The following is a 12,232-nucleotide window of genomic DNA, read 5'->3' as shown; positions in this document are numbered from 1 at the left end:
CTGTGCCTGGAGCCCGGCCCCGGCCGCGACCTCGTGCTGCTCACCGAGGGCGGCCGCGCCGCCACGCTCTTCAAGGTACCGCGCGCGTGCTCGGGGAGCGGCCCCGGCGTGGGGGTGTGCCGGGCAGGGCCGGGGCCGCGCTGCCTCCCGCGTTCCCTCTCCCGGCCTGTCCGGCCGGGCCCCGCTGTCCGCTGCCGCCAGCCCGGGCGGGGAGCGGCGGAGGAACGGCTCCGGGCCGGCCGTGTCTGCCCCTGCGCTCCCTCTGCTCGGGAGCGCGGCGCGGTATTTCTCCTTTTGAAAGCTGATGTGCTCTGTCCGTTCCCCGTCCCAAAAAAATACTTTCCCGAAGCCACAGCAGCGTGTTCCCTCAGTGCCAGGTTCTGGGCTGTCCGCTCAGTGTCAGCTGCAGGAAGACTTTAGCTTGCAGCACCTGAAAGTGAAAATGTGTTCTGGTCTCTGTTATTCAGTAGACCATAATAAGAAACTTTAAGACAAGTATTTGAATTTCTGTGTTTAGTTGACTATCACATCCCCACGGTTGGGGATTGTTGTGACAGGACAAGCAGGAATGGGCTTAAACTGACAGAAAGTAGGTTTAGATTAGATATTGGAAAAAATTTGTTCCCTGTGAGGGTGGTGAGGCACAGGGTGCCAGAGCAGCTGTGGCTGCCCCTGGATCCCTGGCAGTGCCCAGGCCGGGTTGGACAGGGCTGGGAGCAGCCTGGACAGTGGAAGTGTCCCTGCCATGGCAGGAGTGGGACTTGGTGGTCTGCAGTCCCTTCAGCCCAAACCATGCCAGGATCTAGGTGGGTTGATGGTACAACCTCCCTTGGGTTGTTTATTCTCACTGCCAAGACCATATGTGACAACACAACTGTGTTGTAAATACACCCAGTGTGCTCTGGAGGGAGGAGAGGGGCTCCAGTGCCCTCGGCTGTGAATCGCACAGAGCAGGAGCTCAGACTGCAAAATCCACTGCTCTTGGTCCCAACAACTCACCTGGAAATAGGAAGAGAAAAAGCACAAGTGTGTGTGGTTTTGTTAGTCAGTAAAAATAAATCACACTAGTGATAAAATGAGTATTTGCCCTTGGAAAAAGCCATGCCTTGTACCTGTGCTTCACGACATAACCCCTTCAGACTGTTACAGGTGAAAGTTATTTCTTACGTGACAAGAAATCCAATTAATGTAGAGTTCTTTCCTGTTATTCTGAAATTGTTGGTGTTAGAGGTGGAAACAGGAATGCTCAAGAGGAATTTCTGAGTAAAGCATTTCCATATTTCAGTATTCTCACTCAGGTCAGAGGTGGCTGCCTCACGTTTCCTTTCTGTCATGAGAGAATCCCCAGAGTGGTCTTGCACGTGTTACATGTGAACTGCATTGTGTTTGTTCTGACTGTAGATTTCGGATCAGAAGCCCCTGGGCTGTTGGTCGTTTAAACATGGGCAGACTCTCACCTGTCCTGTGGTGTGCAACTTTGAAACCCACGAGTACATTGCAGTTCACGACGACAAGGTGAGAGCCCTCATCCTTCTAGAGGGACAGAGGAGTGGGTGGGTCCTCCTGAGGGAATGGAGGTAGGAAAAATCAGCAGTGTGACATTTCTGGGTGCAGTGTGGGGAGCCCTCAGCACACTGGTGAGCTGAGCAGGGTCTGTGCTGGGCCCCATGGCCTGGTGGCCCTCAGGCACAGGAGATGCTCCATGCCTGGTGCAGGCGCTCCCTCAGGACCAGTGACTTCTCTTGCAGCCTGGGTGGCATTTGTTATCACGGTACTGGAATGGTTACAAAAGTTCACACCCCCATCCTTGTTTTCCTGCTCGTTTCACAGTTTAAAGTTTCTCTTGTGTTTATGTAGCATTTGCTTAGATCGTGCTGAGCCTTTGGCTTTTCATTGCTGTTGATGAAATATCACTCTGGCCTTGCATTGCTTGTGAAAATCAGGCCATCTGTATCTCACCTGTCTCCATCACTCTGATCCACTTTAATTCACAGTTCTGCTGTGTCTTTTTCTTTATTCTCTCCTGTCCTTTCTTTCCAGCTCAGGATTTCTGAGCTTGGTTTCTATTCCTGCTCTTTCTGCTCCCCCCCGGGGCAGTTCCCACTCAGGTTGCTATGAATGCTCCCTGTGTGTTTTCCTCCTGGTGCAGGTCCTGGTGTTTTGAGTGCTGAGGAGTCTGTGTGTTACTGTTTTACCTAAAAATGATGCTTCTCTTAAAGGTTTTAAGAATATGGAAGAATGAAGACATGAACTTGGACAAAGCCTTTAAAGCAACAGTAAGTCTCCTTCAGCTGTTCTCTTTTATGTGTTTTGGATTATTGTGGAGGTAAAAACTGCTCCAATTTTCATAGTATTGGCCATATTACATTTTAGCTTACCTTGTGCTTCATGATGTTGTGGAGTATTGCAAGTATTCTGACTTTATAATCAGAATATTTCTCTTAAAGTGATTTTTATGCCAAGGCCAGCATTTCTGAGGACTTTCTAATTGTGTTCAGTCACAGATCTTCATGTTCTGCTGGTTGATGTGTTAAACATCACCTTGTGTGTTGCTGTAGTGCAGCTGTATGACCTCCTGACCCTGTTATGTATTTCCTGATGTGATTCAGGAATGTGATGCTCATCAGGACATTTTCCTGGCTTTTTTTTGGGTAATGATTTGCATTATTTGTGGCATTTCAGCAAATCTGCAACGTTCAGATCTACGTTTCTAAGCATCTTAAAGATTCATAATTTTTCTGTTAAAAATTTATTGGCAAAAGTGAGAATAATGAACCAAGCACTCGGTTTTCAGGGTGGTGCAGCAGAGAACAGTTTGTTTTTGCTCTTGCAGCTCTCAGCAGATGTGTACAGGATCCACTCCCTGCCCCAGGGCGGGCCGCTGGTGCTGTTCAGGGGAGGGGCGGTTCGGACGCTGGATGTGCTCCTCGAGGCCCCTCAGCAGGAGATTGAGGACCTCATCTCAGCTGAGGTCATCAGGTGAGTGGGGCCACTTTGTGGGGTTCTTGCTCGGGGGAAATGACTGTGATGATCAAAGTTGTTCCCTCTTTTGAGGGGATGGGGGAAAATCAAAGACTGAGATCATGGAGTTGGGTGTTTTCTCCCAACACTTTGTTTTTAAAATCTTAGAGTTATTTATAGAGATTTCCTAAAAATCAGAAGGTGCCTAGTGTGTAGTGATATGGCTTTATGTATAAACCTAGAATTTGGAGGATGTTCATCCAGCTTTCTGATTTTAGGTGGAGTGGAGCTTTTATGGAAGGCCAACAACCTGTCATAATTTTCATTACTGAGAAAGTGAGTTAAATACTTTTTATTTTAAAAACTCTCATAGCAGGACACCTCAGTGCTTTTTTCAAAATCCATCACTGCTTTCATTTGATTTTAAGCGCTTTTAGTGGAATCATTATCCTGATTTAATCAACACAGCATTAAATGGAAGTTGTGTTGCATTCAGGGCTGAGAAGCTGGGCTCTCAGAACTGCAGAAAACAATTAATAAGATGAAGTACAGTAGACATTGTGTGACTCTTCATCACCCATTGTGAAGATCTTTTGAATAGGATGTATGTTTCTGAAAAAGGAATTATACATGAATCTGTCTTTATGCAAATGCTTCTTCCTGTAAATCCATTTGTTGAATCAAATAAGAATTTTCTTTACTTGTTAGTCTGCAGACTACTCCAAATGATTCTGTATGTCCCATAGAAAACACAATTTCCTAATTTTCACAACATCCAGAGTTAAGCAGTACTGATATCTGAATTTCTGTTATATCATCTTTGTGTAAATTAAAGGAAAATTTTCTTTTTTTTTATTTTAGGATAAGGATTTTTTTATCTACGTACAGAAACCTAAGCTGGGTAGTCTACACAAATACAAGCTTGAACAACAGAAACTAGCCAGGCCACAGCGTTTCACAGCACATATAACAAACCAAACTGTCACACTTCTGTGTTTGTGTAAGTTATATTTGTTAATGGGTTGTGATAATGAAGCAAAGAACTGTATGAAAGGGCATAAATTTTCATTTTTATTAAATTCTGTTTAATATTTTTAGTTTTTTAAACTTTCTAAAACAGCTAAAGTAGTAATGAAAGATTCCTGGTACTTTAATGGTAGCAAAGGCCAACTGTTCCTACCTGTAATCACTTGTACCCTGCAGACCTCACTGCACCTTTATTGCTGTACTTTTATTTTGCTGCTTTGGATTTTAAGTCCCTTAAATGTCCTGCATTAATTACTCTTTCGGCATTAACTGGATATTGTGGGGTTTTTTTTAATGTCCTTTTGCCATATGATATCAAACAGGTTTTTTCCACCAAAAAAAAATTGGAAATGAGTGATTATTTTCTTTTGACAGATTCCAGTGGCTGTGTATACCAGGTTCTGATACCTCTACAGCAAGATACTGAAGAAGAAGAGAAAGAAGAAATTTTGTCCAAGTCACTACTACTAAAACTTTCAGTATCTGGAACTGTTCTGAAAGCAGCATCTTTAGTTGTCCTGGACAAAGACCACATTGCAGTGTTGGGCAGTCTGCCTTCACTCGGGCCAAAACCCAATGGTAACTTGAAAAATCATATTAAGATATTGTAAGGTCTAAAGTTTCCTTGGGCAAAGCACTGGGTGGGAAAGTTGTGCTGTCCCTCTTGTCCCAACCTCTGGTTTAAAGCTCTTCCCTGGAAAACCAACTTTTCTTCGAATTGAAATTTAACCTGAGTGATGTAAGTCCTAATGCTAAATACTGGCTGAGCTGTTTTGAAACAGTTATTTCTGTTTCCTGCAGCTTTTGTAACTGAAAGTAGCAAAGGCAAGTGTAGTACTTACATTGCTTTTTGGTCTTATCTATCTGTTACTTCCCTCAGAACTTCTGACAATATGGAATACAAAATTTCAGACGTTGCAAACCTCAAAGGAGCTGCCCATGGGGACTAGCGGCCAGGTAAAGCTCAGCCTTGGCTTTGGGGTCCTTGAGCTTTGTGCATTGACAGCAGGGAAGGGACTGCAGAGCTCTGCTGCTGCTGCTGGAGGAGCAGTAATTGCAACTTCTGCAGCAAAATTAATACTGACCAGTTAATGAGCACTTTGTCAGAATATTCATTGGGAGAGTGGTGGCCTGTAGGAATTTCTGTGATCGTTTAGTACTTGGTCACTTCTCATGATCATTATTACTTGGTGTGAATAAAATCACTGAACACAAAACCCAGCAGTGTCTGTGCTGTTCAGGCAATTTGCAGTTGAAGAACTAAATGATTCTATGAACACCTGAGCAGCACTTCAAACTATTCAAGAGTCAAGTAGGTGAAATGACACCTAAGGAATAAATGCACTAGTGAACCAGAACAGCTGACTGCTTTAGTCTTAAAATTGCACAAGAGGAAACTTAAAATGTGACATTTTCAGAGGACTTAATGCCTTGGAGCAACCACTATATTTTAGGATATACCTGGAAAAATACTCAACACTTGTCATTTCTGCTGCTAACAAATGTTAAATCTACTGAAAATCATTTAAAATAATCTGATCACTGACTTCCAGTTGAAGTTTACAGTAAGGGGTTACACATGAGTGTAGGAACTCACTTTTCTGCTTATCTCATTTATGATACATTTTAATGTTTTGCAGTTGTGGTGTTATGAGGAAAAATTTTTTCTAATTCATGGGAAAGTGCTGACTGTAATTATGTACAAGTGTGAAACATCATCCTTGGCAGCTGCTGTGGGAAAGCTCAAGGACAGTCAAACCCTTGGTAAACTTTTTTTTTTTTTACAATTACAATGAAAATTCTTATAAAAGGAAGATGTCTGAAATGGTATAAAAATTATTTTAATACAGTCCTATAAAATTAATTCATTGAATCTAAACAGCTTGAAGCAACTTCACACTGTACTGTGTTTCTGGCTGCTAAATTTCCTGGTGCTGGGAACACCAAAGCACACAAATGTCTGAATTTATTGTGGCTTCACTTAACCTGGGTTGTCATTCAGATACTGGAATTACTGAGAACACTGGAATGCTGGTGATGAATGCTGTTTCCTAAAAAGTATTTTTGAAGAGTTTGTGGTTGGATAGGGCAATGTCAAACCTTAGTTTGTGAACTTCAGTTTAAAATTGTAGTGTCATAGTGGTTTTAAACACTGCAGTGGTAAAACATTGCAAGTAATGCTGAGGATAAATTGTGTAATAACTTACTTCTCTTGTTCCCAGAGGCAAAATAGAGAAACAGTATAAAAAAGGTCATAAAATTACCCGCTGCTGAAATAAAACTGGGAAATAAAATTGGCATAAAATCACTTGCATTATAGTTTAGAAAGTATCTGTTAGCATAAGAAATTGATGCAATGTTCATACTTCAATAAATGTGCTGTAAGTGTTACCTTAATGTAGTTTCATTCGTGTGTTCCTAGAGGTGTCCTCATTTGTGGACTGGAATACCCTGGAAGATGAAGAGCTGGTGGTTTCCCTTCAGTCCCAGGAGTCTGTAGCTCTGAAAGCAGAGTCCAGAATAAATGTAAGTTAGCATTAGGGTCGTTTGAGGTGGTTGTTTGTCTTGTCTCTTCCCCATGCTGCTACTCTTAGGTGTTGCAGCAGAAAGAAATTTCACTTTATCTGTTCCTGATTGTTTCTAACACTATTTCTGGAATTAGAGTTAGTAATTATAGTCTGGACAGCAAGTTGACACGTGAAGTGTCCTTTTATTTTGCTTGAAATCCTGAAATATTTTGGAGCTGAGTAATAACTCTGTGCTTTTCTTCACCACAGTTGAGATCAAGAGCGAGCACTGTTGCTGAACAGTCAAGGACATTATCAGTTGGGGAGCTCTTGCTAAAACTCAAAGTAAGTAACCCAAATATCCCCAAGTAGTATTTAGGCACTCTCAGGATATTCTAGGTGTCTCTTAAGCTGTTACCTCTTTCCATGTCCTCTTGCACATATCAGGTTGACCAAGCTGCCTTGAACAGGTGAGATGAAGGATATTGTTATTGTCATTATTGGGCATGATGAAATTAAGTTTTGTCATAGGAGTGTGTTTTGAGAACTGTACCTGGCTTATAACAGCTGAGTTCTGGAAACTTGCATACATTTGTTCATTTTTAATGGACAGTCTCTTACAGTAAATAAGGGAGGATGTTTCATCTGAACTTTGCTTGTTTATGTTCTTATTTATGGCCTTAATTTTGTTGAAGGCATTTTGGCCATAGGAAGTTGGAATTGTCAGGAATTCCACTGAATTCCTGGAATTCCAGTAAATTTAGCAATAAGCTCTTTAGTTCCTTTCTAGAATTTGCTGCAAGTGCTGTGATAGGTCACACAGGAAGGGAAACTTACCTACAGTTCACCTGTGGCTGCACACCTTGGTATGGTCACTGATGAAACAGGTGATTAATGAGCAGTTACTGCTTGCCTAAATTCAGAGCAAGGAATCTCCTCATTTAGCTCTTTCATGTTTGAGAGAATCTATCCTATCAAAACACAGAGTGGTGAGGGATTTCTGTAAATTTTTGTAACTTGAATTCCAGAATAGGTCTGCTTCTACTTGTTCTAATTAATGCCAGGGTAGTTCTCAAATGTGTGCCTTGTACTTCTGAGTTGCACATTATTTGTCTTTTCCAGGGTGCTCCTAGTTTCATGTTGGAAGTTGAAATGAAAAAACTGATGTCAAGACCATCAACCCTAGATCTGCAAGCCACTATTGGCTGTGTGGTCACTGCTGTTACAGACAGATGTAAAGAAAATCCAAAGTACTACCCTCAAAATTTGCTGCAGGAGATCGTTGAAACCCGGGACTTCTCCTACAGGTAGTGACTCTGCATTTTTTAAAGTGTAAGGAGTAGTCTTTAAAATTAAAAAAGTAGAAATAAAGTTCTTTATAAGCTGCTCTTGACTTATCAGAATTTAGTACCAAAGGTGTTTATTTTCTGATGAAGTTGGTGTTTTGCATAAAAATCCATCTGGGGAGGAAGATTAGTATCACTGCCTTAGTTGCCAGTGTAGTTCTCAGTGTGAACTGTGCAACCCATTAATTTTATATTCTTATAGTTTATGTCCAGATTTAATGGCTGTTGCTTTGGAGAAAAAAGACATGCATCTCTTACAAATCTGCCTAGAACGGTTTCCAGATATTCCTGAAGAGATTACTTATGCTTGCCTGACAGCATTTTTAAGGTAACTCGAAATCAGTCTCTCCTTTTTTTCTTCACCAAATTTTAGTCTGTTTTTGTTTTCATAATCAGCTTTGAAGAGTTCATTATATGCGTTGATGGGATTGCTGATTTTAAAGCTAATAATTAAAAGTGTTAAATGTCTGAAATTTTTTTCTACAGCATGAGTGAAGACCATCTTAAAAGTATGGATGTAAATCTGGATTCTGTCATCTGTTACATCGATGTTGAATTGAACGATATGGAAGTTAAGAGTGAAATTCTAGAAAATGGTTTCAGTGAAGAGATGGACCAGGACATGTGTGATACCAAAATCCCAAAGGAGAGCCAGAGAGATGGTGAATCCTGCCCTGTTGGCCTTCAGAAGGCAGCATTGCTGTATCCTGTGTGTGGTGAAGGGAAGCCAGAGCGTTGCACGTGCTGTGGATGTTTATATTTGGGGTTGCCAAAAGGCACATCCTCTGTTGCTAAAAGTTTCAGTTCTCATAAGAGCTGTTCCTGCTCAGTAGAAAATATGAGTAGAAACATTTAGCTTTTAGAATGTACCAATTTAAACTTAGTTTTATTACACTTCTGCAGTAATTTTTCTCTGCTTAGGAGAAAAGGTATCAGTGCTTTGGATATTTGCCTGTTAAAACACACCAGGCAGTTACACCCTTGCAGTGGACAGAACTGTTCAAGTTCAGTCTTTCATAATGGTTCCGTTGCTGTAGATATTTCATGATAGAAATAAGATTCAAATAGAGCTTCTCTCAAAAACCTGGAGAAATATTTTCTTTAGAATTCACTCTGGTTTGTAGAAACTGGTATTTTTCCTGCAATGTTATTCCCTTAACAGCACTGCACAGAAATTCTGTTCTCCATTCAGCTTACACTGAAACATTTCTTTTGCCTCACCTGAAAAACCTTCCAGCTCAACAAGCTATTGTAAGTATTTTAACATTAAAAAGTGTAAAAGCACTTATTATTTCATGGTGAAGGAAAGGGATGAGATTTTTTTCTATTATATATGAGAAATTCACCATTCTTTCAGGAGTCTGAATAACAAACTAATGCATGACAATGAAATCAGGATGCCTAATAAGATTTAATATTAAGGAATATCACATTTTTCCATATGCTTACATAATTTTCTTGATATTTCTAGTAGTTGCTTATTTTAGAAGATGTAAGTAAGAAACTCTCTTTATGACCCAGCATACCTGGAAGAAGTTCATATTGTGTTAGCAAATAATAATACCTTCCCTTGCTTTAGATGTTTTTTAAGAAAGGAAAAAGACATAGTAATTTAGTCAGTCCTATCAGGAACACAAGTTTAGAAAATATGAGGAACAAACTCTGTAGAATCCCAAATGTAATACAAATCTAGATCACCTCAGTTTAGGAAAAAACCCACCAAACTCCCCTGTTTCTCAAGATCTGAAATACAACTTCAAGAACTATGTGTGTACCTGAGTATATGTGTGATTTTTCCAGTGATTTTAGAAAAACCCCACACGTCAAGTAATACAAATCTAGATCACCTCAGTTTAGGAAAAAACCCACCAAACTCCCCTGTTTGTCAAAATCTGAAATATAACTTCAAGAACTATGTGTGTACCTGAGCATATGTGTGATTTTCCAATGATTTTAGAAAAACTTCACACGTCAGAACAAAGCTGATCCCAGCTCTGACACATCCCCTGGAACAGTGATTACCCCTGAATGTAATTTACTCTGAATATTGCTGAGAATCTTCAAAACATCCAGCTATGGGTGGTGTAAGAGAACCATAAAACTTGTTTGTAATGTGTAGTATACAGGCATCTATATTGCATTCAAAACCAAAAAATAAATTTATAAAAACCCTTATGAGTATTACCATGTGCAGGACAAAATCCCTTGGTCCATTAAACGTTTGTCCTTTACAAATGTTCTGACTTTTCTACTTTCAGCTATTTCTCAGGTATTTGTATTACCTGTATGTGAAATGCAGTGAAAAAGTGAACACCACTCTTCCTGGAATACGCTCTCCCACGATAAATCAGGTGAGCAGCTCATTCTATGAGCTGTGCTTCCTTCTCTTTCTGGGGTGTGTAACTGTGAGGAGTTGGGAATATCTAAAATCAGCTGACCTCTGCATTCATTCTGCAAGGACCTGTTAATGTAACCTGAATGAAGTCAAATGTAACACTTTAACAATCAAAATGCAAATATACCTTAAAATATGCCTGAACATATGAACCCAGGGCTTTTAAAGCCAAATGTGTGTTATTTCCAGACTGGGAAGTGTAAGTGGACTTTTCTTGTTTGTTTTCAGATCATGGATTGGATGTGCCTGTTGCTTGATGCTCAGTTCACTGTCATGGTGATGCTTCCAGAAGCAAAGGACTTGCTTTCAAACCTGCATAAGTTTGTGAGAGCCCAAGTAAGTTGCATCTTCTGGGACAATTATTTGATTTTCAGTTGCATTGAGAATATGGATGTGAGAACAGGGTGAGACAGACAACAACAAATTATATAGTGAATCAAATCATGTCTGTCCTCCTCTGTATGCTCCTTCCTGAGCATGAATTGCAGTTGCCTCTGTCTCATTTGGATTTCAAAAGCTGCTTTATTTGGTTTAAATATCTTAAGCTGTGCAGAACCACAGAGAGTTGCACAGTATGATGATGTATGAAAATAATTAAAGTGTGTTTTACTATAAATGTCTCTGTTTTCTTCTTTTCAGGTACGGTTCTACTCAGAACTCAACAAGATTGAAGGAAGTTTGCGGGAATTACAAAGACTGAACCACCTGAGAGAATCTCAGACCTATTCTATTGAAGTGCTGGAAATCATTTGAATTTGAAGCTCATTAACACATTTATTTTGTATTGATTCCTTTTATGACAAGGATGTATTAGCACTCCATATTGGGGCTGTCAAAAGTTGTTTTCTACATAGGAGGAGCCTGGTTACTCTGTAGCTACATGGGAGTTGTAAGTTTGAACCTTGTGTATTAAAATCTCTTTTTGACTGGATGAGAAGATGGATGTTTGCTTATATTTTCATGTAGAATTTTGATATGTGATCATGAGAACTGCCTAGAATACCACACGATTCTTGGCTGAACACAAGAGGGTTGTGGCAGAAGTGCTGGGGGCAGAACTTGCTGTCTTGGGCTGTGTGACTTGGAAGGAGCTGCACACACAGTTAAAAGGCTCGAGTCGCTCTGGAAGGTGACATCTTTAGTTGTGTTTGTACACTGTCAGTGCCAAATGTATGTAGAAGTCTGAAAAAAACCCTGCAGCAGCAGCTGAAGATTTATAGAGGGGAATTTCTTAGCAATGGTAGTAGTTGCTTTCAGTATCTTGGACAAGAAAACTTATCTTGAATTTAATATAAGAACATTCTTACCTACATCAGTGTGTTTTCTGTAAGTGCTTTTTCAACTACTGAACGCCTCAACTTAGTTAATGGCACCTATGCTGCTTGAATTCTAGCATTTCAAAGTATATCTTAGATTGATTTTGAGTCTCTTTGAAATACAAAGTGATGAACTAAAGTTTTATGTAGACAACATTTGTTGAGGATTTTACAGGTATCTGTTGACTTATTCTTCTGATGAGGCATTCACTTAAAGCTGACTTGTTACAAGATGCTTGTGAGACTCTTCATCTGCAGTAGGGAAAAAGGGGACAGAAGCATAATGCTGAATTTCCTGAGTCAAGAATAAAGTGGATTGTTGGGGACAAGATAATCAGTACATTTTCAGAACAGCAAATACAATGTTATTTTTACTATTTATGTGATGGAATATTGGTAGAGTTCAGCATATCAGTATATTAATATACTTTGGTTTTCATCATCTAAATAAAATGATGATTGGAACTATATTGAATTACCTCAGCAAAAGTCACGTAAGCCCTTCCTTCCTACACCTGACTTCCAGTCTGCTGCTGAGCTCTAGTGTAACGTTACTCAGCAACTCTGTGGTGGCTTTGAAAAGTGTACGTGGAACTGATTTGAGAGCTGAACACCTGAATACAACTCCCAACACAAGTTATGAAATGGTTTGGAGTGAAGGACTGGACAAAAGCATCTCAA

General features: G+C 40.2%; 1 protein-coding gene across 1 annotated transcript; it reads left to right on the top strand.

Annotated features, from left to right (window-relative positions):
* The first annotated feature begins 1,407 nt into the window (after positions 1 to 1,407).
* NOL11 (nucleolar protein 11) lies at positions 1,408 to 12,017 on the top strand. The gene is made up of 17 exons (XM_039715916.1): positions 1,408 to 1,515; positions 2,220 to 2,276; positions 2,834 to 2,979; positions 3,240 to 3,297; positions 3,823 to 3,961; positions 4,363 to 4,566; positions 4,868 to 4,944; positions 5,628 to 5,751; positions 6,410 to 6,513; positions 6,765 to 6,839; positions 7,617 to 7,801; positions 8,043 to 8,168; positions 8,327 to 8,542; positions 9,013 to 9,091; positions 10,099 to 10,191; positions 10,464 to 10,571; positions 10,875 to 12,017. Exons 2-17 carry the CDS (start codon positions 2,247 to 2,249, stop codon positions 10,986 to 10,988), a joined length of 1,878 nt encoding a protein of 625 aa, XP_039571850.1. The 5' UTR covers positions 1,408 to 1,515; positions 2,220 to 2,246; the 3' UTR covers positions 10,989 to 12,017.
* The last annotated feature ends 215 nt before the right edge of the window (positions 12,018 to 12,232 follow it).

The sequence above is a fragment of the Passer montanus genome, unplaced genomic scaffold (genome assembly GCF_014805655.1).
Source record: "Passer montanus isolate IOZ18808 unplaced genomic scaffold, ASM1480565v1 scaffold35, whole genome shotgun sequence".
Lineage (NCBI taxonomy): Eukaryota > Metazoa > Chordata > Aves > Passeriformes > Passeridae > Passer > Passer montanus.
Note: the sequence above shows the minus strand (reverse complement) of the source record. Positions and strands in the feature narration are given on the sequence as shown.

What these genes read in the sequence shown, in the direction of transcription:
- NOL11 (XM_039715916.1), top strand. Translation starts at nt 2,247, where the DNA reads ATGAACTTGGACAAAGCCTTTAAAGCAACA. An exon ending in CCATGGGGACTAGCGGCCAG is followed by an intron (nt 4,945 to 5,627) that starts GTAAAGCTCAGC and finishes AATGTTTTGCAG; the next exon opens with TTGTGGTGTTATGAGGAAAA. An exon ending in ATAAGTTTGTGAGAGCCCAA is followed by an intron (nt 10,572 to 10,874) that starts GTAAGTTGCATC and finishes TCTTCTTTTCAG; the next exon opens with GTACGGTTCTACTCAGAACT.